Genomic DNA, 25,740 nt, shown 5'->3' on the forward strand with positions numbered 1-25,740 from the left:
AACAAGGAAGCTGGAAACAGGAGCTCTGAGGTGAACCTTGACCCAAAGGACATAAAAGTCCAACTGCTTGAAAAACCCCGGAAAAGGAGCCTGGATACTTTAACCCCACGTTCTTCCCTTTCCAAGGGAGGGAAGGTTGGGTTTCTGTGCTGTGTCAAAGCTCTCACTGGGATGATTTTATTCCCACTGGATATCCCTGGAGAACAGGGAATGTGGCAAGCAGCCACAGCAGGCTCCCCCCTCCCTGGCAGTGGACAAGGTGCCTGTTCACTGTTTTGCCTCCAAGATTATTTTCTAACATGCAACAAGCTGAGCTCTCACTGCCCTACAAGGCAAATCCCAAAGAATTTGGGACCTTCAGTTGTTTAGAGAGAAGGTTGGAAAGGGACAGTGAGCTCTGAGATCATCAGAGGCCACATTTAAAGAACAACAATATATTAGTGAGCTGTGACATTGGTGTCAGAAGAGTCGTAAGGAAATGGGATAAAAATTCCCCCAGGGACCAGTTGGGATGTCTAGAACTGTAGCACTTTCTCCACTCCAGTTGACATGTGAGTAAAAAAAATCTTGGCTAAAAGCAATAAAACTGTTAATATTAATAACTCTGGACTTCCATCTCTCAGGTGCCTTTCACTGGAGAGCTGGGAGTGACACAGAGCGTGTCCTGATCCCTGGATGTGGTGACACCACACACCCCTGGAGGTCTCAGGGTGTTTGAACCCTCTGTTGAAGGCTCTCTGGGAAATCTGAGTATGGACAAGAAGGAGAGAGTCCCTGGAGAGAGATCTTTCCCCTGGGAATGGTCTGCTGAAGAGGTGCAGCACCAGCACTCACTTTGGCACAGAAACTGGGCGTTTGGAGGGTTTATTTACTCGTGGTACAGTGGGGTTTTTTGGAGCAGGGAAGCTGTGGTTTGGGTCTGAGAACTCCACTTCCCCAAGGGAGTTCTAGTCTAAGACTGACAAGTCCTGGACTTTAAGGTCAGGGTGTGATCCCACAGCTCAGGCTTGGGAGGGGTTTTGAGTTCAGCTCCTTAAAGGTGTAGCTGCAGATGAGGGTTCCTGGGTTGCTCCCAGAAACATCCAGAGGGTCTTGTCTACATGTTGGACAGAGTGATGGAGTTGAAGTAGCTCAGCAGGTCCTCCACGGTGAAGTCCATGGCAATCCCTGATCCTGCGTAGCAGCGTCGGATCAGATCCTCAAACTCTTGGTACTGGCGGATGAACTCCTGCTCCATGGCGTGCCACACCACCTGGGGGAAAGCTCCCCTTCAGCTCCCTTCAGGAGGCCCTGGCAGCTCCAGCTGTGCAGCCCTGAACCCCCAAAACATCCCAGAGTCACACCCACATCCCGCCCCGATTACCGGCAGAAGGTTTTCCTCCGGGGAGAGGTCCTTGTGGATTTTCCTGTAGAGGGTCTCCAGGGCTCTTCTGACTTCCTTGCCAGGGTATTTCTCAAGGACCTTCCTGAGCTCCTGCTTGCTGTAGGCCAGCTGGAAGCTCAGCTCCTCCTCCTTCACCCCCTGAGCCAGGCGGGCTTTCACCCCTTCGAAGAAGTGCTGGAAAGGGAAGGAGACATTCCGTGAGGACCCAGCCTGAGGAGGGCTCCTGCCTCAGGATCGCTTCCCTCGGCTCCCTTCCCACGCCTCATTAAGTTGAAATGAAGTACTGGAGCTTGTTTATCCCCCAGGAAAGCAGAGTTTAGGGAATTCCATTGGTTCTGCTCTGCAAGCAGCATCTCTAAGGGCTGCAGGCCCCTGGAGCAATGGGAGTGCTGGAAAAGTCACTCGGTGCTTCCTCCAGCTTTGCTCCCCACAGAGGGTTTGGAGCCAGAGGTGGGGTTGGGGGATCCCAGAACCTGCAGAAGTGTAAAGCAAAACCTCAAAGTTCTCTCAGTTTTTGGGACAGACATCTCTATCTCTGCCACAGCCGGCCACGGAATTCCACATCTGGTGGAATAATCACTTCCTTCATCCTCCTGTCCACCCTCCTGTTCACACATCCTGAAAATCTGTAGGCTGTCCTGGGGGTCATTTCCACTGCAATTTGGCTGTGGAGAAACACCCCAAATCCTAAGGATTCTGAGTTCCTAAATGTAAGAGCTGTTTCCAACAAGCAGAAATGGGCTCCTACATTCCTTATCCTGGGGTCAGTCCTCAAACCCAAAGGGTTCGTTGTGGTCTGATGGAGAGGCCACGGCAGGATTTTGGAGATCCCTGAGCAGAATGAAATCCAGGTGCCTTCATACACTACTGGCTTTGCTGGGAGCAGTGAAATCATCCTTTCCCCTCACAGGGGGAGAACTGGAAGCCGTAAGCAGAGCGGGAAGCAGGAGACCCCGAGCTCATCTCCCAGTCAAGGCAACAAGATGTTTGACAGCAACGACTGGGAATAAATTGAAAGGAACAGGTCCTATGAATAATTCAAGCTGAGCTCAGTCTGTGAGCAATTTTAGGCCGGTGAGAGGAGGAGCAGAGCAGCCACGGTCGAGGGGAGGAAGGGAGTCAGCAGAGCCAGGTGCTCTTAGCTCAGTTAACAAAGCAGCCACTCGGGAAGTGTGGAATCTGTGTCGGAATGATCAGCCCAGGCAGCCGTGAAAGAAGAAATGAGCATCTGCCAGACACAGACACGCAACCCAGAGCAGGGGCTGAACAGGAAATTCTTAGGATTGGCTTCGGAAAAGTTGCACCCAAGTGTATCTTGGTCTACGGCCTTCAAGTGAACAGGAGGAAAAAGCAGCAGGAAAGTGAGAAAATCCCTCACATTTTTAGGATTGTCGGCGATAAAAAGGTTTCCTTGTGAAGGCAGAGTGACCACATTGTCTTGATAGAAGAGATTTTTTTCCAGTGAGAACAAGCAATCACTCACCCATCGATTATGCCATCAATCCAACCTCCCCAGGGATGAAGTACAGTCCCCACCACTGAGGTTTCAGGATGGGACTGGACAGGGTTGCTACAGATTCTCATCCAGGCAACCTTTCCAAGGCAGTTTGGACCAGCTGGTGTCCAAGGTCCCTCCCAGCCTGGGCTGTTCTGTGACTCTGGGATGCTGGGGCTGCTCTGCCCAGTGAAACCCGGCAGCGAGCGGGCAGAGAAGGGGGGAACACTGGGATGTGACAACAAACTCATATAATCCCAGACTGGATTCAGGGAGGGGTCATTTGAACACCAATAAATCTCTAGTTTTGGGAAGGGCAGCTGCCCTTTGAGGCCCAGAGGAGGGTCAGGAGATCCCGTACTCACATGGAGCTTCTCCAGGGGCTGGCCCAGGCACTTGAGGACATATTTCTCCATGTGCTCGCTGTACCTTTGCTTGGCTTCTCTCCTCTTGTCCTCCAGGCAGGGGATCTTCTTCTGGCACAGGAAGCAGTAGATGTGGTGGAAATTTTCCATCATGGCCATATGTGTGTTCACCTTCAGGTTTGCTGAGGACAGACTATTGACTTAAAAGAAAAGAGGAAATCAGGTGTGGAGAGAAGACCCTGCAGGCTGGGTCAGGGGGGGCTCAGGGTGTCTCATCTGAACCATCTGACTTCGACCAGTCCCAGAGTACTTATTCATAACACAGATCCTGATCCCTGTCCATAAGCTTGATTCCCTACCTCCCCTGCTTCACTGCAAACTTTGCTGGAGCCTGGAAGGTGCCATGGTCATGGGTTTATCAGTGGCACAGCCCAGGCACACCTGCAGGTGGGAGCTGCCTCTCTCCACCACCTCCTGGTCTATGGCCAGAGCTGTTAGTCCTGCAGCCCCTGGGAATCTCCAGTGACCAGAAGCTGGGACAACCCAGGGATCTACTGAGAGCTCCCTGCCTTGCTCTCCCAACCCCTCTTGATGTTTTGAGGGAAGTTGATCTTCGGCTCCCAAGACCTCTGAGCTTGGAAGAAGAGTCTGATCTGCAGTGAGGAGCTGCTCCCTCCATAGTGGGACAGGAGATGTTGGAATTAGATCCAAAGCTGTGTCTCACCCCTGTCCCAGCCAGGACCATCCCAGTGCAGCAGACACCACACACCCAACGTGCCATCAGGGCCTGTGTTGCCAAAAAAGGACCTTTTCAAGGCAGGAAGGAAACTTGTCTGAGCATTTACCCAAAAATAGAAGGTGTGGAGCCACTCAGCAAATTCCCAGTGGTCCTGGAAGTGGCTGGAAGGCTGATCCAGAATGTGGCAGGTTTCAGGGATGGAAACAGGGGCTGAAAGCCCATTCCCAGCTGCTGGTGGTGCTCTCATTCCCCAGGACTGAGGGACTTCAAATCTGCCCCAAATTGAGGGGTCAGAGTAGCAGGAAAAGAATTACTGCTCCTGGGATACCCAGCTCCTGGATGGCAGCACCGTGAGGACAGGGAGACATGGAGATCAGGAAAAAGGGGATACCCCAAACCACGCTCTCTGAATTTTGATGCTCCCAGGCTCTTGCTCAGTGCAGGTGATTTCAGCTCCAGGCAGTGCCCAGGAGACAGGGAACCTCCACCCTGCCCTGCTGGGAGCTCCTGGAGCTGCAGGGGGACATTTGCATCCAGCCACCAGCCTTGGTACTCACTGCTGCTGAAGACACTGCTGGCCAGCCTGAGGTGGGCCTTGTCCAGCTCCCCTCTCCTCTGAGCTGTCCTGAACACCTCCTCGGAGAAGTCCACAAACTCCTGGAAGCGGCTCACGGAGGGCAGGATCCCACCCTTCATCCTGCTGGGCACCTTTGCCTCCTCGAGCTCCTTGCACAAGGTCCCCTGGCAACAGCACACAGGATGTGGCTCTGTCAGATCTGACATGGCCCCAGAGTCATCTGATGGGTCACTAAAGCTCCAAGCCCTGTCCAACCTGGCCTTGGACACTTCCAGGGATGGGGCGGCCACAGCTTCTCTGGGCAACCCGTGCCAGGGCCTCCCCACCCTCACAGGGAACAATTCCTTCCTAATATCCCATCTAAACCTACTCTCTGTCAGTTTGAAGCCATTCCCCCTTGGTTTGTCACCCCAGGCCTTTGGAAATAGTCTCTCTCCATCTCTCTCGTGGCTCCCTTCAGGTCCTGAAGGCCACAATTAGGTCACCCCAAAGCTTCTCTTCTCCAGGCTGAACAATCCCAATTGTCTCAGCCTTTCCTCCCAGCAGAGCTGCTCCATCCCTCATGTCTGAAGTTCAGGTTGGACATCAGGAAGGATTTCTTCACAGAAAGGGTGGTCAGGTGTTGGAAGGGGCTGCCCAGGAAGCTTTGGAGTCCCCATCCCTGGAGGTGTCCAAGGAAGGCCTGGCTGTGGCACTCAGTGCTCTGGGCTGGGGGACAAGGTGGGGATTGGGCACAGGGGGGGACTGGATGATCCTGGAGGGCTTTTCCAACCTAAATGATTCCAGTTAGAAGATTCTGGAGGAGGCCAAACATCCCTCAGGACCACTTGGGTTCACTCTGACTGACACTCACGATGCATTTGTTGAAGCTGCTCTTGGCCAGGAGCAACACGCTGCCCAGGACGGTGTTGAGGAAGGACGAGGGGGGAGCTGAGGAAGAGCCCCACATCCCAAAGACGGAGTCACTCAAGGTGACCAGGACCTGCAAGCAGCCAAAAGGGTGGACCTTGTTGCAGACATCCAGAAAACCCCTCAGCTCCAGCTCCAGGCAGCTGAAGATCTCGCTCAGCAGGCGGGTTGTAGGTTCTTCTGGTCTTAAAAAGAAAGAAAAACCCAACAAAAACAAGGGGTCAGCAATGAAATGGGGAGGGCACTGCCCCGTGGACACTGCAGACTGTGCCCCTGTGACCCATCACCCACGTACTGGCTCCGGCGCTTGGTGCAAGGAGGATCCTCTGGAGGTGCCAAGGTCTCCCCTCCCTTAGTGGCAGATGCCTGAAAGAAGGAAAGGAGTGGGAATTATCATGGAATCCCAGGCTGGTTTGGATGGGAAGGGACCTTGAAGATCATCTTATCCACTCCCTGCCAGGGGCAGGGACACCTTCCACTTGCCCAGGTTGTGCCAACCTGGCCTTGGACACTTCCAGGGATGGGGCAGCCACAGCTTCTCTGGGCAACCTGTGCCAGGGCCTCCCCACCCTCACAGGGAACAATTCCTTCCCAATATCCCATCTGATGTAAATCAGGATTTATCTGCTCTCCCTTAGGGAGGACAACTTGAGCTCTGGGTTTAGTTCTTTTTTCCCTTGTTGGAGTCCTGTGTTGGACGCTCAGACCCCCCCTGATTTTGCTGGAGCTCTTAATTAAGTTCCTTTTCATTCTTCCCCTCTAGAGAGTCCAGGAGAGCCCAGGTACCTGACAGAGATGAGCAGCCCCCCTGTTGTGCCTGCTGAGGTCGGTATCAGGGCTGGAGGGAGGACTGGAAAGCGGCCCTGGAGAGGACACCTCCTCCCACTCACCTCCAGACCCTGCGGCTCTGCAGCCTCGTGGCTCAGCTGGAAGAATTCCTGGAGGAACCGCTGCTCCGAGGTGCAAAGGGGCTGCAGCTGCCTCAGCACCTGCTCCAGCACCTGCTGAGGAACCACCGGCAACGTCAGAACCCTCCCAGCACACTGAGGGGTCGTGCCCACCCGAGGTGCCACCCGAGCCGGGCCAGCACACGGAGCATCCCTGCTCCTGCTCCGGGGAAGGGACCGCGGGACGTGGGCAGTGCCTGCGGGACACGGGAACCCTCCGGGAACGCTCAGCTCCTCACCTTGACCACGTTCCCTCTGGCTGGTGGCTCCTCCTGGCTCTCCCTGCTCCCGGGGAGGCTCCACCGGGGCTGGTGCCTGTTCCCCAGGGGCTTCTCCGGGCTCTCCTGGAGACCTGCAGGGCTCGTGGGTTAAACATCCCCACCCCCCTCGGCCCCTCCAGCTCCTTGGGAGGCTGAAATGTCTCTTTTTATGTCCGACCTGACGCGAGAATAGCCCTTTTCCTGTCGGATTTTTCCTCCCCACGCCCGTTTCTCTCTCTTTTTCATTGTTCTTTTCTTATTCCCTGGGCTGTGCTCCTTATCCCCTTTGCTATTTATTTACGGCTTCGTTCTAACTCTTGAGGGCTGAAAAATCCCGGGTGATAAGGGCATAAATCAGCAGAAAAACCTGCAAGAGACTCAGAAAAACTGTTTGTTCCTTAGTTTTGATGGTAAATTGCCATAAAAGAATATCCAGGGGAGGTGGGAGTGGCTTTTTTTTTTCCTTTACAAAAACTGACCTTTTTAAGTTAAAAGCATTCACCTGGAAATAAATATACTTTTCAAACATTACCACTTTTTACCCCACTGTTTTCACTGGGTGCTTGGCTCAAGTGGAAAAATAAAAAAAAATCCTTTAAAATATGCATTTAAAAACCATTCTTTCGCTCCCTGAAAGAAACCAGTGGGGGAAACATCCAGATTATTTTCTAATTAAGTCTAAAAATCATTTCACTCTCCCAGAGTTCCTGGGTGAGTCAGGTCAGGTCTCCATCTCTCGCAACATCCGAAATATCTTTATCTGAGCCACTACCTGCAGGGTTTTTACCTTTGGGAAGGATGTCAGTGCCCTCCACGCAGAGGAGAGGTGACAGCCAGCCCTGCTCGTGACCTCAGCCTTGCTAAAACCACGGAGAAAATTCATGAGCTCCTTCAGAACCTTTTTCCCACCCTTATGCAATGGATAATGAGAATTTCACTGGCTGGGAAGTGGCAAAACCAGGGGAAAAAAAAAAAGAAAAAAAGATTTTACAAGCCTGGAAATGTTAGTGTGGAAAAGGGAATGGGAAAAGGAGAAAAGACCTAATTATTGGCTCACAATTAATTATAAACAGCCTGAGGTTTGCCTTCTAAACTCTCCCATAATGCTGAAACAAGGCAATAAATCAGCAGGTGGTGTGTTTTAGAAGCATTTTGCCACGAATAATCCTTTGGGAGGGCAGGGAATCAATCCCAAAAATTCAGTGCCACGCTAATAGAAGTGGCACAGAGAGCCTGGGATATTTTAAAAACAGGGAGAAGGGATATTATCGGGCCCAGCCTGGGCTCCCATCCATCCAGGATCACCCCAGGGAGCAGCTGAGCGGGGGGGAGGAAACAGCAGGAAAGACCTCGGATGAGGTTCCTGCAGAGCTTCATCAAAGCCAAACTTTCCCTGCAAAAGAGCCCCAGAGCAGCCAGTTTTGCAGGAAATATTCCAGCAGGAGGCTCTGGAGGTCTCTGGGAGCACTGGGAGAGATTCTCAGTGCTCCCAGTGCCCGTGGCTGCCCAGCTCCTGCAGCAGAAGGACACCCTGGTGCTGCTGGCCCCAGCCAGGAGAGCTGGAGATGGAGTTTGACCGTGCCCTCGAGCTGAGGAGAGGTCACCTCCTCCTCCAGAGGGAGGGTTGGGATGTTCTCCCTCCTGCTTTGCCCCCGGGGGCTCCAGAGAGGGGCAGGCAGAGCCCGGGGGGGGGCCCAGGGGAAGGTGCCTCCGTGGGTACAACCTCCTAAAAAATCCCCTGATCTCCCACCAGCCTCACTCTGCAGAGGTGGAGGGGGCTGTTATTTAATGTTCTGCTCACATGGGCTGAACATCCCAGACCCAGCCTGGGGCTTCCTGCCTGGCCCTTCCCACCCCACGGAGCAGAGCAGGGCCCAGAGCAGCCCAGCCCAGCAAAGCTCAGCTCATCCCGCCCGGGGCAGCCACCCCAGATGATTTGGATCGAAAAGATGGCCCTTTTGGGTGATTTATGACGGAGCAGGGACAGGTTTTGCAGCCTCCAAAGTGTCCTTTTTCCCCTGTGACAGATTTCCCAGACGCTGGATTTGCTCCTGGGATTCAATTCCTTCCTGTTTTATAGACATTCGACACAAAGCACTGAAAGGAAATGGCTGGTTTAACGTTTACCAGGAGGGGATGGGGCAGCCTGGCTGCCACATGGGCCCCACACCACCTTGTTTTTAATTTAACAAGGTTATTTTCACAAGTGGTCCAGTGGAAGGTGTCCCTGCCCATGGCAGGGGGTGCAACTGGGTGAGTTTAAGGTCTCTCCCAACCCAAAGGGATAAAGGGCCTCTTTAACAGGCATCTCCAGCACCCCTCCCTTTTAACGACTTTGCTCCTGAGGAGACAAACCTGGGTGCTTTTTATTTTCTGCTCCAAGTCCTTTGCTCCAAGCCCATCAATCACCCTGCAAGTGGAAACCTCTTTATCCCGGGCACAATCTTTGTGATTTCCTGCTGTTTAACTAAAAGCAATCACCCCTCTCTGGGAAATGGGGCTTGATCACATTATCTTATAAAGCACAGATTGGAGTTGGCCTCCCCACTGCTAATTCCCCAGGCTGGCTTGCTGAAAATGCATTCATTGCCTCTTATCAGGAATTCCTATTTTTAAGCAGGAAAAAGCACTTTGCCCCTTGAAAAGCTGTATCCAGGAGTGGAGGAGAGGGATGGGAGAGAGGAATATTATCGTGGTTAACTATTTATTTCGCCTGATGTGCCCCTCTGTGCCAGGCTGAGTGGTCAGAGAATCATGGAGTGGTTCGGGTGGGAAGGGAACTTTAAGTTCATCTCACCCACCCCCTGCCATGGGGATGAAAACCTCCCACTGGCCCAGGTTGCTCCAGCCTGGCCTTGGACACTTCCAGGGATGGGGCAGCCACAGCTTCTCTGCCCAACCTGTGCCAGGGCCTCCCCACCCTCACAGCCCAGAATTCCTTCCCAATGTCCCACCTAACCCTGCCCTCTGCCAGCTTAAAGCCATTTGGGTGCGACTGGGACTACTGAGGTGAGATTTTCCTCCTTTTTTCCCAGGACTGCTGTGCTCCCTTGCAGGTCCTTGTACCCTGCCAGCACTGCCCATCCTCGTTCCACCCCACGGTCCTGAGGTGCCCTGTCTTCCTGGTGCATGTGTCTTTGCCAAGGGGGAGGTGGCACTGGGCAGGAGGAGCTGGAAGGGGTGGTGGGTACGTTGGGATGGGCTGTGCTGCACACCCAGAAACGGGATCCACCAGCCCCCTTCCCTTCCCTGGGTTCCATCCCTTCCCTGGTCCCATCCCTTCCCTGGGTCCCATCCCTTCCCTGGGTCCCATCCTCTGGCTCAGGACCTGGACACAAGTGATGAAGGAGGTGCAGAGCTGGAGGGAGCCCAGTGGTGACTCTGATGGACTAAACACACCGTGCAAAGTGGTTTCTGACATTCAAGCCTGGCCAAGCTGGCATGGAACTTTCCATTACAGTCCTTTGTTTTGCTGAAGGAAAATGTGACTTCTGGGCAATAAAAAACTTCCAGAGGAGACAGATCAGCTTCTCTTTTTATCTCCAGAAACACCTGACTGGAATATTTTGAGTCAGATGCAGCGATTTCTGTGGCAGTGATCCCCTCGGGACAGCACAGCCCCACACGCAGCTCACTGGGAAATCATTCTGCAAATATTGCTACAAATGCCCTCCTGTCTTCAGGGACAGGCTTGGTGCCTTCTCCTCACAGGCAAAAGTGCCTGAGGAACCTGTGAGCAGCCCTGCTTGTGTGAAATATGGACCAGGCTTTACAGAATCATAGGATCACTGGGTGGTTTGGGGTGAGAGGGATGGAAAACTCACGTTGTTCCACCCCCTGCCATGGGCAGGGACACCTTCCACCAGCCCAGGTTGCTCCAAGCCCTGTCCAACCTGGCCTGGGATACTTCCATGGATGGGGAGAACACCTCCAGGGATGGGGAAATTATAAGGCCTTCCTGGAGCCTTCTCCAGGCTGAACAACCCCAAGCCTGTCCTGACAGGAGAGGAGCTCCAGCCCTTGGAGCAAGAGAAGAGAAAGCTTGGTGGTTGTTTCCAGGAGATAATAGTGGGGTGGGAACTCTGGAACAGGCCAGGAAGACTTTGAGAGCCAGGGAGAAGGGAGGTGACAACAGCTGAAGGGTGGCTGTGCTTTGTTAACCAGTGCCACGTCCTACAGCTCCTCAGAACAGGAGCTCAACCACCCCTGTGGCATTCCTGAGCCCTGCAAGGGGAAGGTGACCAACAGCTACAGCTCTGAGGAGCAGAAAAAGAGAAAAGGAGAGAATATCAAGGTGTTGAAGATCACACAAACACTGCCTGACATAAAGCAGAGTTGGCTTTGTCACGTCCCGCCAGCTTCCGACCCAGCCCACGGAGGAGAGAGAGTAACCCATGGCACAAAATCCGGGGAAAACACCTGTGATGGAGGGGGATTGTCACATTCCCTGCCAATAAAGCCCAAAGGTCATACTTGCAGATCACTCACTTCCTTTTCTTCTTCCCAACAAGGAGGTTTTGGCTTGTTCAAAGAAGGCTTTGATCTCCCGCTCGTAGAGTCTGCCGAGGTTCTGGGCATACACCTGGAAGGGACAGGAGGGGCCAGGTGAAAGCAAAAAGACCAAATTTTAGCATTTCAGACCTTTTCCTTCAACACAACGTCTGCCACTGAGCGCCAGGCTGCTCCTCCCCAGCACAGAGGTCCAACATGTTGTGGCCAAGTTGGCCGGACACTCTCCCAGAAGGGCCGAACGCTCGTGGGGGTTTGGTGAGACCAAACCCTCCCCAGGAATTCACCAGCGGGACCAATCTGTTCCCAGCAGATGGAATAGCTGTACTATCTGTTCAGGATTTCAGCCATACCTTGGGGAGGTCACAGAACAGAGCTGGGCTGCTGTTCCTCAGCCAGGCCATGAGGGGGGTGTAGGGCAGCAGCTCCTCGTGGTGGAGTCCATGGCTCGGTGCAGACAACTTGTCAACGGGCTGCCCAAGAGCAGGGATCTGAGAGCTGCCCTAAAGCAGCAGAAACAGCAGGAAGGGTCAAATAAAACAGCCCTGGAAAACTTCCTGATCCCCCTGGAATTTCCAGGTCTGAAATTTCAGAATTTCTCCGATTTCCAGTTCTGAAATTTCAGAATTTCTCCGATTTCCAGTTCTGAATTTCCGGGTTTGAGAAGCAAACTCCAAGCTGAAGCAGGGCAGGCACGACCACTTGGAACTTGAGTTTGAATCCTGTTATCTGGGAACAAGTCTGAGCTGACCCACAGTAACACAGGGGATAATCCAGGTAAGCACCATGGGAGAAAGCACAGGAGAAAAGCTCCTTGTGGAAGAACATGCTGGAAATCCTCCCTTGGAGCACTGGGAGGTGGTTCAGCCTCGGGGGGTGGGATGCCATGGGTAGGAGGGATTTGCCAGGGTCTGGAAATGCTGGACCACCACACCACAGACTCAGAGTCGTGTGGAGCTCAGAAGGTTCAGGGCAGGTCCAGGTGGAGCAGCTGGTCCAGCCAAGATCTGAAAATCTCCAAGGATGGAAATCCCACAGTTCCCTCCCAGTTTCCAGCCTGGCTTGAAAGAAAACATTGAAGATTTAAGGAAATAGCCCTGGGGATTTGGGAGTCACTCCTTTTCATGAAAGGAAATCTGGAGGAGTCCAATTTTCCTTTCAGATTTCTGCCCAGAGGGATATTGTCCATCACATCTTTTAAACTGCAGAATCAGCACTGAAAGTGTTAATCGAAGGATCAAGGGATTGGCTCTTATCCTGGGATTTTGTGTCACAAGCAGATCAACAACCCCCAAAATAAAATGAGAAAAATCTTCGGTCTAAAAAATCTTCAGGGCTGGATTTCTTCCACATTCCTGCAAAACTAACCCAAGGGCTGGGAAGGGTGAAGGGATGTGGAAAGACCTCTTTGGGAAGACACTTTAGGACAACCATCCCCTACAGCCCTGGTGTGATTTTTCCCAGGATATTCAGATCTCCCGGGATTCGGAGCAAAGCCCACCTGCAGCTGGAAGATGTTGGTGATGTGACTGATGAGAGAGTTCTCAAAGTTCTGCTTGAGGGTTTCAAACAGGATCAGCTGCTCGGCCACCGCCTGCAGCTTCCGGGAACCTGGAGGGGAAGGAGGGGATAGCATGGGATTGAGGGGAAAAGAGAGGATAGCATGGGATGGAGGGAAAGAAGAGAGGATATCAGGGTATGCAGGGACAAGGAGCGGATATCCGGGTATAGAGGGAACAGGCGGGATAGCAGGGTATTGAGGGAAAAGAGAGAGAAGGTCATGGAATGGAGGAGGAAAAAAAGAGGATATCGAGGGATAAAAGAGAGAATATCATGGTATTGAGAGAAAAGGAGGATATCATGGAATGGAGGGAAAAAGGAGGATAGCATGGAATGGAGGGAAAAGGAGGGGATATCATGGAATGGAGGGAAAAGGAGAGGATATCATGGAATGGAGGGGAAAGGAGAGAATATCAGGGTATTGAGGGAAAAAAAAGAGAATGTCATGGAATGGAGGAGGAAAAAAAAGAGGATATTGAGTTATTGAGGGATAAGAGAGAATATCATGTATTGAGAGAAAAGGAGGATATCATGGAATGGAGAGATAAAAGAGAGGATTTCAGGGTATTAAGGGGAAAAAAGAGAGGATATCAAGGTACTGAGGGGAAAAAAGAGGATATTATGGAATGGAGGGATGGAAAGAGAGGATATCATGGAATGGAGGGAAAAAAGAGAGGATATCAATGTATTGAGGGGGAAAAGAGAGGATATCACGGAATGGAGGGAAAAGGAGAGAATGTCAGGGTATTGAGGGAAAAGAGAGAGGATGTCATGGAATGGAGGAGGAAAAGGAGAGGATATTGAGGTATTGAGGGATAAGAGAGAATATCATGGTACTGAGAGAAAAGGAGGATATCATGGAATGGAGGGATAAAAGAGGAGATATCAAGGTATTGAGGGGAGAAAAGAGGATATCATGGAATGGAGGGAAAAGGAGAGGATATCATGGAATGGAGGGATCAAAGAGAGGAGATCCTGGAATGGAGGGAAAAAAAGAGAGGATATCAATGTTTGAGGGGGGAAAAGCGAGGATATCACGAATGGAGGGAAAAGGAGAGCATGTCAGGGTTATTGAGGGAAAAGAGGAGGGATGTCATGGAATGGAGGAGGAAAAGGAGAGGCGATTGGGGTATTGAGGGATAAGAGAGAATATCATGGTACTGCGAGAAAAGGATGATATCATGGAATGGCGGGATAAAAGAGAGGATATCAAGGTATTGAGGGGAAAAAGAGGATATCATGGAATGGCGGAAACACAAAATTAATTATTAAACAAACTCAATTAAATGAGCAAAACACAACAATTTTACAATAATAATATTACCAATAATAACTAATGCAAAATATTAACAAAAATAATAAAATTTAATATGACAATATGTGAATGATATTTGAGTGCTGATGAGAGGATATCATGGTATGGAGGGATAAAAAACAGGATATCATGGACTGGAGGGAAAAAAAAAGAGAGGATCTCATGGCCTGGAGGGAATGAGCTGTGGGCTGCAGCCCCACATCACTCACACCCTGGGGAATAGGACAGGAGTAAATCCTGCCACAAATACCAGCACCCAAAAGCCAACAAAGGGGAGAGGATTTGCTGCAGTCCCAAGGAAATCCAGCCCAGGAGGGAGCTGAAACTCAAAAAAACCTAAAATTGCAGAGCATCCCTCAGTCCCACCTCGGCCAAGGACACACCCCCAGCCTCACCACAAGGAAAACTCGGGATTTCATGCCAGGAGCACGTCCCCGGACACCAGCAGGTCTCCAACAACTCCCACGCTGCTCCAATGGATTACTGTTTTTCCAAGCTTGAGGACAGACAACTGAGCTGCCCCAGGAGACCACAATTTCTAAATATGACTTTCCCCCACCCTCTGTGAGCTGCAGGAGGTGTTGTACACCCCTGGCACACCGTGCTGCCCTATATCCGTGTATTTAGAGGGATTGGGGAGATGCTTGGCGGAAGTTTGACTCAAGTCTAATGGAAACTGGACCAGTTTCCCAGCCCAGAAGGAGGTGCCTGTGGTTCATGGATGGCCCAGCTTGGCTGTTTACAGCAGGAATTGGATTCCTCCAGGAATGGAGCCAATTTGGGCTGGGAGAGCTGGGGGGGTTCACCTGGAGAAGAGGCCAGGTTGTTCCAACAATTCCTTCCCAATATCCCATCTAACCCTGCCCTCTGGCAGTGGGAAGATATTCCCTGTGTCCAGGGAGAGCTGGAGAGGGACTTTGGATAAGGGATGGAGGGACAGGATACAGGGAATATCTTCCCACTGCCAGGGGCAGGGTTAGATGGGATATTGGGAAGGAATTGTTGGCTGTGGGGGTGGGGAGGCCCTGGCACAGGTTGCCCAGAGAAGCTGTGGCTGCCCCATCCCTGAAAGTGTCCAAGGCCAGGTTGGAACAACCTGGTCTGTGGAAGGTGTTCCTGCCCATGGCAGGGGGTGGATGAGATGGGCTTTAAGGTCCCTTCCAAGCCAAACCGTTCCAGGATTCCAAGATCTCCAGAATAAAGCCCACCCTCCAATCCTGTTTCCCAGCTCCCAGCTCTGGATGTGCTGCAGGGGAATATTTCGTAGCTCTGAACCTGCCCCCCCAGGTGCCCCCGGGTGTGTGCTGCTGCTGCTGCTGAGCTTCCCAAATCCAAGCCTTCTCTTTCTTTCCTGCTTTTCCCAGGCAGCCCGCAGAGCTGCTCAGTGATCCCGGGAGCTGATTCCTGGGAACATCCCCTCCGGCATCAGCGGCTCAGGGCCACCGGCAGAGGCTGGGAAGCTGGAATGGTGCAGGGAGTGCAGCACAGGCTGGGCATGTCCCTGCTCTCCACTCACCAGGCTGGAGGGGGGTGTTCATGCAGGCAGACAAAGCCTCTGCTGCAGCACTGCAGGATCTCACTCCGGCAGGGCTGGAAAGATCCGCCCGGCTCAGGACATCCCAGTGCTCCTTGCTGAGGTCCAGGCGGGTCTGAAAACAAAGCCAGAAGAGAGCAGGTACAAGCACAGCCAGGTTTTCATCCCACATGGAAAGCTGCTGGCTGGAAAGAGCCAAGTGCTCCCCTCGGCTGCCTCAGGAGGTCCACGCCGCTCCATCCCCTCCCAGCCCAAAATTCCACCCAGCAACAACCGCAGTGGTGGCCAAGGACACCCTGGCAAACCTCAGCCTGAGCTTCCAAAGGGCTGGGACCTTTGGGATCACTACTGGCAGCAAGGTGGGGGGGGAGGAGAAGGGAAAAGCTCATGGTGCTGCAGCTCAAGAAATGAGAAGGTCAGTGGCCCAGAGGTCACCGTAAGCTGTGGAACTGGAGTGCATTTATGGTGTGGTATGTTTGTAAATAACTTGCTTTCCCATATTCCAAGAGGTCCTCAGGAGTCTTTCCACCTACTGTGCCGTCCCCTGGTCCTCACCCCCCAGCAGGGGCTGGGCTGGGCTGGGCTGGTGGCACATACTGAATGGACACATTGCCTTCTAGAGTAGGGAAATAAGGAAAAGAGAGAGAAAAGGAAAGGGGAAACTCCCATCAGTGGGAAGTGGGAAGAGAATCAATAGGGTCCCTGGACAAAGAGGGTAGCAGGGAGTCTCTGGAATGCTTTCCCATGGTAGATGTATAGTTTTTTTTCAGGAAAAAGTTCTTCACAGAGAGAGTGATCAGACATTGGAAGGGGCTGCCCAGGGAGGTGGCGGAGTCACCATCCCTGGAGGAGTTTAAGGACAGACTGGATGTGATATCAGTGCCATGGTCTGGGTGACAAGGTGGGGTTTGATCAAAGGTTGGACTCGATGATCTCAGAGGTCTTTTCCAACCTCATTGATCCTGTTATTCTGTTTGCCTCAGGACACTCCAAGTCCCTTCTGCCTGGGGAGTTATCAGTGCTGGTGGGAGCAGGTTGGACCAGGGCTGGGTGTTGCAAGTTCTGCCTCTAATTGCTCATTAATTGCTGTGCTTGTGCATTCCCAGGTAATGATTACTGGCTGTTCAATTATCATTTGGCTTTGTCATTACTAATCCTGCGCAGGAAAAGGACTTTGAGAGACCCCTGTGGTGGTGAGGGGACTGCACATCCCCTGGAGTCCATCCCGGCCGTGTGTCCATCAGGACAACACAGTCCCTCATTTCTAGGCCAGAGAAGCTCCTTAATCTTTGCAGACAAATCATAGTTTTCAGTGTCTGAGGTCACTGAAAGTTGTTTTCTAACAGATCCAACAGGAACTGCCTCCACAGATGCACACACCGTGAGGAACAGGAGCTCATCCATCAGTTTGCTCCTGTTGGAGACCATGCGGTGCAGCAGGGAGTTTTCCCGGTGGATGTGGTCCATCTGCTGCTTCACACTTCCCAGGAGCTCATCATAGACCTGCAGGGTCTCCTCCACCCTGGCCACCTCTGCCAGGGCCTCGTCGATGGAGCTCATCAGCTGTGTCACCTGCTGCTCCGAGGAGATGATGGCCCGGAGGTTGGCCTGGGGATGGAGAACAGAGGGATCCAGGGCTTAGAAGGGACTGATGGACTCAGCTCAGGGTCAAAGCAGAGAATCTGGAACGGTTTAGGCTGGAAGGACCTTAAAGCCCAGCCCATCCCACCCCCTGCCACGGGCAGGGACACCTTCCATTATCCCAAGTTGCTCCAGCCTGGCCTTGGACACTTCCAGGGATGGGGCAGCCACAGCTTCTCTGGGCAGCCTGTGCCAGGGCCTCCTTGTAGGAAAACCCCCCAGGTGTGAGGGGGTGTCTCCAACACACCCCTGTACCCCAGGGCCCTGCCAAGGGCCTGTCTCAGCCCATTTAGCCCAGCTCAGGGCACTGCCAGGCTGTCTCCCAGCTGAGCTGCTCTGGCACTGCAATTAATAACAATTAAATCATGCATGAGACATGCCCCGAAGGCACAATTTGCCTAAGGAGGGCTCAGGAGCTTGTTTGGGCGGGTGTTAATCGCTGCTGACAAGTTCTGCAAGAGGTCCCACACTTCCAAACCTTCCTTGTATCCTTTGCAGGGCCCGTGTCCCAGGAAAGAAAACAATCCAGAGGCACGGGCCTGGCAGGCCTGAGCTTTCCAGGCTGCTGCTTTTCTCTCTGTTAATAAAGCTTTTAAAGAGGTTTGTCTGCTCTGATAATTTAATTTTCTGATGTCTTTTTCGTTAAATGAAGAGCATCAGAAGCAGCTGCACCCCCCACCTGCCCCATGCTCAGCTCGCTGAGGGGAGGCAGAGAAGGAAAGAGGAGCAAAGAGAAGCCTCTTGACAACCCAAGTTGGGTTGTTGTGGCTTGGACAGACCCTGTGCTCTGGGTTAGGGATGTGCCTGGAAGCACAGTCCATGCTGGGCATCTCCAGTCCTTGTGTTAAGGACTTTCTCCAAGCTCCACCTGCACTCCTGTCGGGATGAAGATGAACTGGAAGCTTCAGCTCTAGAAAAAGGTTTTAGGTTGGAGAGGACCTAAAGGCCCATCCAGTGCCACCCCCTGCCATGGGCAGGGACACCTCCCACCAGCCCAGGTTGCTCCAAGCCCTGTCCAACCTGGCCTTGGACACTTCCAGGGATGGGGCAGCCACAGCTTCTCTGGACAACCTGTGCCAGGGCCTCCCCACCCTCACAGGGGAAAATCCCTTCCCAATATCCCATCTCACTCTCTGTCAGTTTAAAGCCATTCCCCCTTGTCCTGTCCCTCCATCCCTTGTCCCCAGTCCCTCTCCAGCTCTCCTGGAGCCCCTTTAGGCCCTGCAAGGGGCTCTCAGGTCTCCCTGGAGCCTTCTCTTCTCCAGGTGAACCCCCCCAGCTCTCCCAGCCTGTCCAACACACAAACCTCACCTCCAAAAGCACCGAGGATGCTCAGCAAACGTTCCCAACCAGCCTCCCCAGCCCGGCCCCACTCCTGGACTGCTGCTTTCCAGCAATCCCCAGGGCCCCCAGCTCTGCCCAGACCTTGAGATTGTATTAAATGTTCTTAAGAGCCATAAACCTCCCCCAGGCCTGTCCCTGCCCTGCCTTCACATGGTCCTATTAGGGCTTCACAGCCCCACGGGGGGTTGCCCCGAGCGAAGCATCACCGGTGTCACCGACAGGGCAGTGCCCATGGAAGGGGCTCTCCAGAGGATCCCTGCTCCTGGAAAAGTAATATACTCCAGCTGCAGAGCTGCTGGGAGCTGCCTGTGGTTCCCCAGGTGCTGGGATCCTGGAATGACACAGGAATAGCAATGTACAAATCAGTGCCATCCTTCCCCCTGGAGCAGAGAAGAACTCTCTGGCTGTCGCTGCGGTGAGTTTTGAGAGCCCCAGATGAGGTGGGTGATTACTATGGAGAGAGGAGGCCAAGGTGGCATCACTGGGATGTGGGGAAAAGCATTTAAATAGATGCATGTGCCAGTCCAACTTGCTGGTATTAATAACACTTAATATTGCAGATTAAGCCTCAGAAATAGAAACGTCTCATTGATTAATTTCTGTTGGAGATAAATCACATTTTTTTCATTAGGAGGCATTAAAATAATGTATTCAACAGCTGCTTTCATCTCAAATAACTTAATAGAGATGTATTAGTTGCTCTCACAGGGTATTTTACTGGGAAACAGTCACAAAGTGCCTGTAGGACTTGCCAGGAGCTGGCAGGAACAGACCTCAGGAGTTTGGTCTTCCAGATTAACTGCTGAATTTCCAACTGTAATAAGTCATATATTGGGAATACAGCAAACACTGGAGCTAAAGGAGGTTGGATTTAGGGCTTGTGGTTTCCAGTGTGCTTTAGGATATTTCCTTTGGCTTGTTTGTTTTCTTTTCTCTTTTCTCTTTGGTTCTCTCCCCATAAAATGCCAGCACCAGGTATTTTAGCATACGATAAATGCTTGAAGCAGCTTTCTCTCTCTTTTTTTTTTTTTTTTTTTTTTTTTTGGCTCCAGCACTCAAAAGAAGTTTTCCTCTGCAGAAATGCAGTAAACCACACATGGAGTCAATAAAGGCCACTAGTCATACAATTCCAGAATGCTTTGGGTTGGAAGGACTTTAAAGATCATCCCTTTCCACCCCTTGCCATGGGCAGGGACACCTCCCACTGTCCCAGGTTGCTCCAACCTGGCCTTGGACACTTCCAGGGATGGGGCAGCCACAGCTTCTCTGTCCAACCTGTGCCAGGGCCTCACTTCCCTCACAGCCCAGAATTCCTCCCCAATATCCCATCTAACCTTACCCTCTGGCAGTGGGAAGCCATTCCCTGTGTCCTGTCCCTGCAGACCCTTGTCCAAAGTCTCTCTCCAGCTCTCTTGGACCCCTTTAGTCTTTTGCTTTTTTAATCTCCTTCCAGCACTATTTCATTTTCTCCCATTCGCTTTCTCCCCAAATGCTCCTTTTCCTTCTGCAGGGCTCATTTTTGGCCCTTCCCTTCCCAGTCTCTCCCTCAGCCAGCCCCAGAGCACCCCACACCCCCTGTGTCCCACGGTTAGACCCTTAGCCAACACTGCTTCCAGAAATTCCTGCCAGATCAAGTTTTCCCGGCGAAGGAAGGAGCTGCTGCTCCCCAGCTGCTCGGTCTCTACATGCCCAGCACCTTCTTTCCACGTGAGTGCCCCCCTTGGCCCCTGTACCTCATCCAGCACACAGAGCTCCCTGCTCAGCTGCTCTGCAAAGGCCACGGAGTTGCTCACGAGGGGCTCGTGCTCCTCCAGCACCTTCAGCACATCAGCGGCTTCCTTTGGAGTCATCTCCTGGTAGCAGCTGAGCCCCTCCTGGCTCTCAGCCTCCTCGGGGTCCTTCCTGTCTTCTTGGGGTCTTGGCATCCCTGTGTGGAGATGGCCAGAGCCTTGGGGTGACAATAAACCTGTCGTTTGATCAGCCCTGCTGAAATGAGGTCCCGCCGGCTCCGAGCGACAGGAGCTCGGTGGGCTCGGTCTCTGCCCACTCAGAGCAAGGTCAAAGCAAAGGAAGGTGGGTGTGGGATAAAGGCTCAGCTTCGTGAGAGGGACAAAACACACCACTGGAATTTAACTGGAGCTCTGGTTGGGTTTTTAGTTGCTCGCTTCTCTGGGATTGGGTGCTGGGACATTTTGGTACGTCCTACAAAGCCGAGACAAGTGTCAGAGGTGAAGAGGCTTAGATTTGAATTAGACACAAGGAAGGAGGTTTCTACCACGAGGATGGGGAGGCCCTGGCACAGGTTGCCAGGAGAACCTGTGGCTGCCCCATCCCTGGAAGTGTCCAAGGCCAGGTTGGAGGAACCTGGGATAGTGGAAGGGGGTTGGAACTCCATGGTCCTTAATGTCCCTTCCAACCCCAGCCCTTCCGTGATTCTATGAAAGACACTGATAATCACGTGTTGTGAAGTAAAATGTATTTCTATATCCACACACATCTTTATTTCTTGAGGGGGGGATGTCACCAGGCAGGCAGTCACCCCTGCCCTGGCATCACCCACACTTTACTCCCCTCCCCAGCCCAGGGTGCAGAGAGGAGCTCTGAAAATAAGATAAACTGTCTATTTTTCTTCCCAGCCTGGCACTGTGTCACCGTGGCCACCGGATAAGTCGGGTGCCTGTGCCTCCAAATACCCCAAACACGGCTCCTCCTCACTGATTCCCTCTCCCTGGTACCCCCTCCCCCTCTCCCACCATCCACACCCACTGTTTGAAGTGTCTTCCCCTCTGGGTGATGATGCCAAAAGCCCCTGTGAGTGTGCCAAGGGAATGATTTACCTTCCAGTGCACACGAGGAGACGTTCACAAAGGTCACAGCTCTGCCCAGGAACCGGTGGCTCAGCTTCCACAGGCACCTGAGAAAGGTCTTCTTCTCCTCAAAGCTGCTGGTGGTCCACTTGTACACCTTGTCAAACTGCAGGTCAAAGTCCAGGCTGGCCTAGATGGTTAATTACCACCAGCAATCAGCCACCACTGGCCACACCAGGGACACCCAGCACAGGTTTGCAGCACGTTTGAGAGGTGTGTTCACGGCACTTGGCAAATTGTCATGATCAGAGCACCGAGAAGGAAGGATGAACAGCAGTTCTGGCCACAGGAGGGGACACTGGGACACCCGGAGTGGCTCAGCCCCAGCAGTCAGCCAGTCCTGACTCATCACACTCATTTATTTTCAGCTAAGATAAAGCCCTTCACCTTCCACTGCGGTTTTGGGGGATGGCTGATGAGTCTTGACAGTGGCCAGTGGCAGATGTTTGGGATAAAAAGCATTCAAAGGGCAAGCCCAGAGTTCTGGTGCCTTCAGGATTCCCTGGCAGGCTCCAGCAGCCCGTGATCCAGCAGCTCACTGAGCTGGAGGTTGGATCTGCAGCCCTGTGTTTAACAGCCCTTGAAGGACCTGCTGCCCCTGGTTTCCTCTGGTGGTTTTTGGAACTTATTCAGAGTGTTGGCACCTCCAGCATCCCGTGGCAATGAGCTCTGTGGTGCAATCATGTGCTGTGTGAGACAGTGTGATCAGCTGGAATCGGGAATTTGGGATTGAGTCCAACACCCACCCAGCCCCCACTGCAGACATGCCCTCTGCAATTTCAGCTGGTAAGTGGATCCTATTTTAGGAATGAGAGGGAACAATTCTGGCTTTCCATGTTCAAGAAAGAGAAGTTCAGCCTGAGAGAGGCTCCAGGGAAGAAAGAAGTCAGGGAGTCATGGATTGATAGGCTCGTTTGGGTTGGAAAGAGACCTTAAAGAGCATCTAAAGGGACCTTAAAGCACATCCCATTCCACTCCGTGAGCAGGGACACCTTCCACTATCCCACATTGCTCAGAGCTCCTCCCAGCCTGGCCCTGGACACTCCCAGGGATCCAGGGGCAGCCACAGCTTCTCTGGGCAACCTGTGCCAGGGCCTCCCCACCCTCCCAGGGAAGAATTCCTTCCCACTATCCCATCTAAACCTGCCCTCTGTCACTTTAAAACCAATCCCCCTTGTGCTGTCACCAGTCACCAGGGAAGGGGACTGGGACATCAGCCCTCAGCCTGCCAGAGGGAAGGTTAAAAGGGGAGGTGACTGCAATCCAAAAATACATCTGCAAGGGCAAAGAGCTCTGTAATCTGAAGGACAGACACGGCCCAACCAGGAGGATGTGTCAGGAATGCAGGATGGGAGGTATCCGGAGGTTTTTGCCACCAGGAGAACCAAGTTCTCTATTTGCCTCCCAGCAGGAGAGGGTTCAAAAATCCTTTCAGCTAGAGTTAACCTCACTGGGATGGCAAATGGAAGGGGAAAAGGACTGAAAATCCTGGAAGCGTCTTCTAATCTGAATTCCTCAGGAGCCAAAGCAGTTGGGAGCTCAGGCTGGTGTGAGCACCTATCTCCTCGTGAGACAAGGAGATACCAGCTCTGGAGATAGCAAGGAGAGCTGTCAGGGAGATACCAGTTCTGCCCATAGGATCAAGATGCCCTGCAAAGCTGCATTGGATTTGATTTTCCTTCCAGGCACGCTGTGCAGATGTACTTTATTTGTCCTGGCTGTAGAACCAGAAAGCTGCTCTTTCCCTCATTTATTTCCGTGCTTTTGAAACCCCAGGCGTGTTGCCAAAGCCCCTGGAACATTCCCATTAATAAAAAAACTAATTATAATGACTTTAACGACCCTCTGCCAGCCCCAGCAGCAGAAAGGGAATATCTTGTCCATCCCTAAAACCTTAATGTCACCCTAAAGGCACAGATGCCAGCCCTCCATAATCCTTCTTTTCAGCAAATGCCTCCATCTAATCTGTAAATACCCCTTGCAAATGTCTTTCCAGAAGCTTTGTCAACGTGGACCAACAGATGGGCCTGGCTGTGTCCTGCCAGTGTACCCTCACCAGGGTGGGCAGGCCCTGGCACAGGTTGCCCAGAGAAGCTGTGGCTGCCCCATCCCTGGAAGTGTCCAAGGCCAGGTTGGACGGGGCTTGGAGCAACCTGGGCTAGTGGAAGGTGTCCCTGCCCATGGCAGGGGGTGGCACTGGATTCCCCAATGGATCCTAGCCTGGATTCCTTGATGGATCCTGGCCTGGATTCCCCAATGGATCCTAGTCTGGATTCCTTGATGGATCCTGACCTGGATTCCCCGATGGATCCTGATCTGGATTCCCCGATGGATCCTAGCCTGGATTCCCTGATGGATCCTAGCCTGGATTCCCCAATGGATACTGACCTGGATTCCCCAATGGATCCTGATCTGGATTCCCCAATGGATCCTGACCTGGATTCTCCAATGGATCCTGACCTGGATTCCCCAATGGATACTGACCTGGATTCTCCAATGGATCCTGACCTGGATTCCCTCATGGATCCTGACCTGGATTCCCCAATGGATCCTAGCCTGGATTCCCCGATGGATCCTGGCCTGGATTCCCCGATGGATCCTGATCTGGATTCCCCGATGGATCCTAGCCTGGATTCCCTGATGGATCCTGGCCTGGATTCCCCGATGGATCCTAGCCTGGATTCCCTGATGGATCCTGGCCTGGATTTCCCGATGGATCCTGGCCTGGATTCCCCGATGGATCCCCACATTTCTTTGGCACAGAAGGAAAGCCAGTCCTACCTGCTGGAGGCTCTTGCCATCCACCAGCCTGAGCTCTGCCAGAGGCCACCAGCGCCTTGTCCGGAGCGGCTCCGCCCTGACCTGCACCAGGCACGGCTGCACCGGCCTCCAGGTGTCCACTGGGGAGGAGAACAGGGAAAAACCACCCCAAAACATCACTGTCAGCCCAGGACAGCAGTTCAAGGGGGGGGGGACAGGCATAGACAGACCCACAGACACTGATTTGCCCTTATGGTTGGATGGAGAGAGGCTACAGTGGCTTTTCATGGAGTATTTACAGAGGGGAAGTGCTCTCTGGTGTCTAATCCGGAGCATTTGGAAGTCTGTGGGGGGATTCCCAACCATTCCCAAGAGTTTTAAACCAGGCCATTGGAATGGCACAAGTCAGATTTCAGCAGGTTCCAAATACAACAGGACCAGGGTGCCCAAGTGCAATAAGGTTTATGGTAGTTTTGTACCATATTTCTGGCCCTACAACGGGGTCCAAAAGCACTGAGCTGTTTGACTGACTCCCACACTAATATATCCCATCCAAAATCAATTCCTGTGCCAATCAGCTGTCAGGCACCTCTTGGTTCAGCTGGGAAGTGCTCACAGAATTATTTTCTGGCGATTAACATCTTGATTTTCCATCTGGGTTTGATATCTCCAGAAATCTGAGCCAGCCAGTTCCAGGGGTAACTCGTGTGTTTTAGATGCCACATGCTGGGGATATTCCTCCTGCCCTCCACTGGCTACAGAGGGAGCTGAAGGACTTCATTTGGGTCAAACACTCTGGTTAAGATTTTAGGAAATCGATGCTGTAGGTGACTACACTGTCTAGAAACTCATTGGCAGGAAAGTCTCTCCCCTACAAATTTGTAAAAAAAAAAAAAAATCTACATTAACAACTTCTCAGGAGTGATGGAGCAACTAGAAAAGCAGAGACCGAAGGAGATGGCAAATATCCCGAAGGATTTGCTCCTTTGGCTCCTGATCAAACAACTCTGTCCTCCTGGAATGTTGAAGCTCTCACCAAACCCACGGACAGATCGAGGCTGCAGTGCTGGGTCGGGTTAGAATGGCTTGTTGCTGACCTCTAATGACAGAATTGATGCAAATGGCCTAAAAAAAACCCTGTTACATTCCTGGAGGGAGCAAATCCTGCTCTTCCCAGCCACCTACAGATCATCAGTGTGCTTTTGTTGCCAGTTCTTGACTGACACACTGACGTGACATGGCTCCTTCTTGGGATGAAGGTTTCCTGCGTTTAATCTTAAAACACAGCATTCCCAACAGGGATTCTACCCCTTCTCCCAGAGCAGGAAAAGAGCCATCAGAGACCAAACTATGACAGAAAGAAACCTTCCTGGGTTTCTTCTCCCACCCCCTTCGCCTTGGAGTTCTCACCCACAACACAGAGGATGGACATCTTCTTCTTCTTCCCTGTTTTCCAGACCCGGATGGTTTCCAGCAGCCTCTTCTTCTGGGGGTTGAACAGGTCCTTTTCCAGCGAGCTCCAGAGGGAAGCCAT

The 25,740-nt window shown here is 52.4% G+C and overlaps 1 protein-coding gene across 1 annotated transcript; it reads right to left on the bottom strand.

The window, feature by feature from the left end:
* Positions 1-880: 880 nt before the first annotated feature.
* Positions 881-25,740, bottom strand: LOC114002129 (exocyst complex component 1-like). Its single transcript, XM_027747923.2, has 17 exons — positions 25,617-25,740; positions 24,228-24,346; positions 21,417-21,576; positions 20,313-20,506; positions 16,975-17,202; positions 15,577-15,709; positions 12,687-12,796; positions 11,539-11,688; positions 11,165-11,258; positions 6,656-6,768; positions 6,360-6,470; positions 5,765-5,835; positions 5,414-5,654; positions 4,541-4,724; positions 3,245-3,444; positions 1,364-1,558; positions 881-1,252 (listed from the first exon to the last, which is right to left on the bottom strand). Exons 1-17 carry the CDS (start codon positions 25,738-25,740, stop codon positions 1,097-1,099), a joined length of 2,583 nt encoding a protein of 860 aa, XP_027603724.1. The 3' UTR covers positions 881-1,096.

The sequence above is a fragment of the Pipra filicauda genome, unplaced genomic scaffold, assembly GCF_003945595.2.
Source record: "Pipra filicauda isolate LSUMZ 115617 unplaced genomic scaffold, ASM394559v2 scaffold701_size143630_pilon, whole genome shotgun sequence".
In the NCBI taxonomy this organism is placed as follows: Eukaryota; Metazoa; Chordata; class Aves; order Passeriformes; family Pipridae; genus Pipra; species Pipra filicauda.

What these genes read in the sequence shown, in the direction of transcription:
- LOC114002129 (XM_027747923.2), bottom strand. Translation starts at nt 25,740, where the DNA reads ATGGCTTCCCTCTGGAGCTCGCTGGAAAAGGACCTGTTCAACCCCCAG. An exon ending in CCAGAGGGAACGTGGTCAAG is followed by an intron (nt 6,471 to 6,655) that starts GTGAGGAGCTGA and finishes GTTCCTCAGCAG; the next exon opens with GTGCTGGAGCAGGTGCTGAG. An exon ending in TGCACCAAGCGCCGGAGCCA is followed by an intron (nt 5,655 to 5,764) that starts GTACGTGGGTGA and finishes TTTCTTTTTAAG; the next exon opens with ACCAGAAGAACCTACAACCC.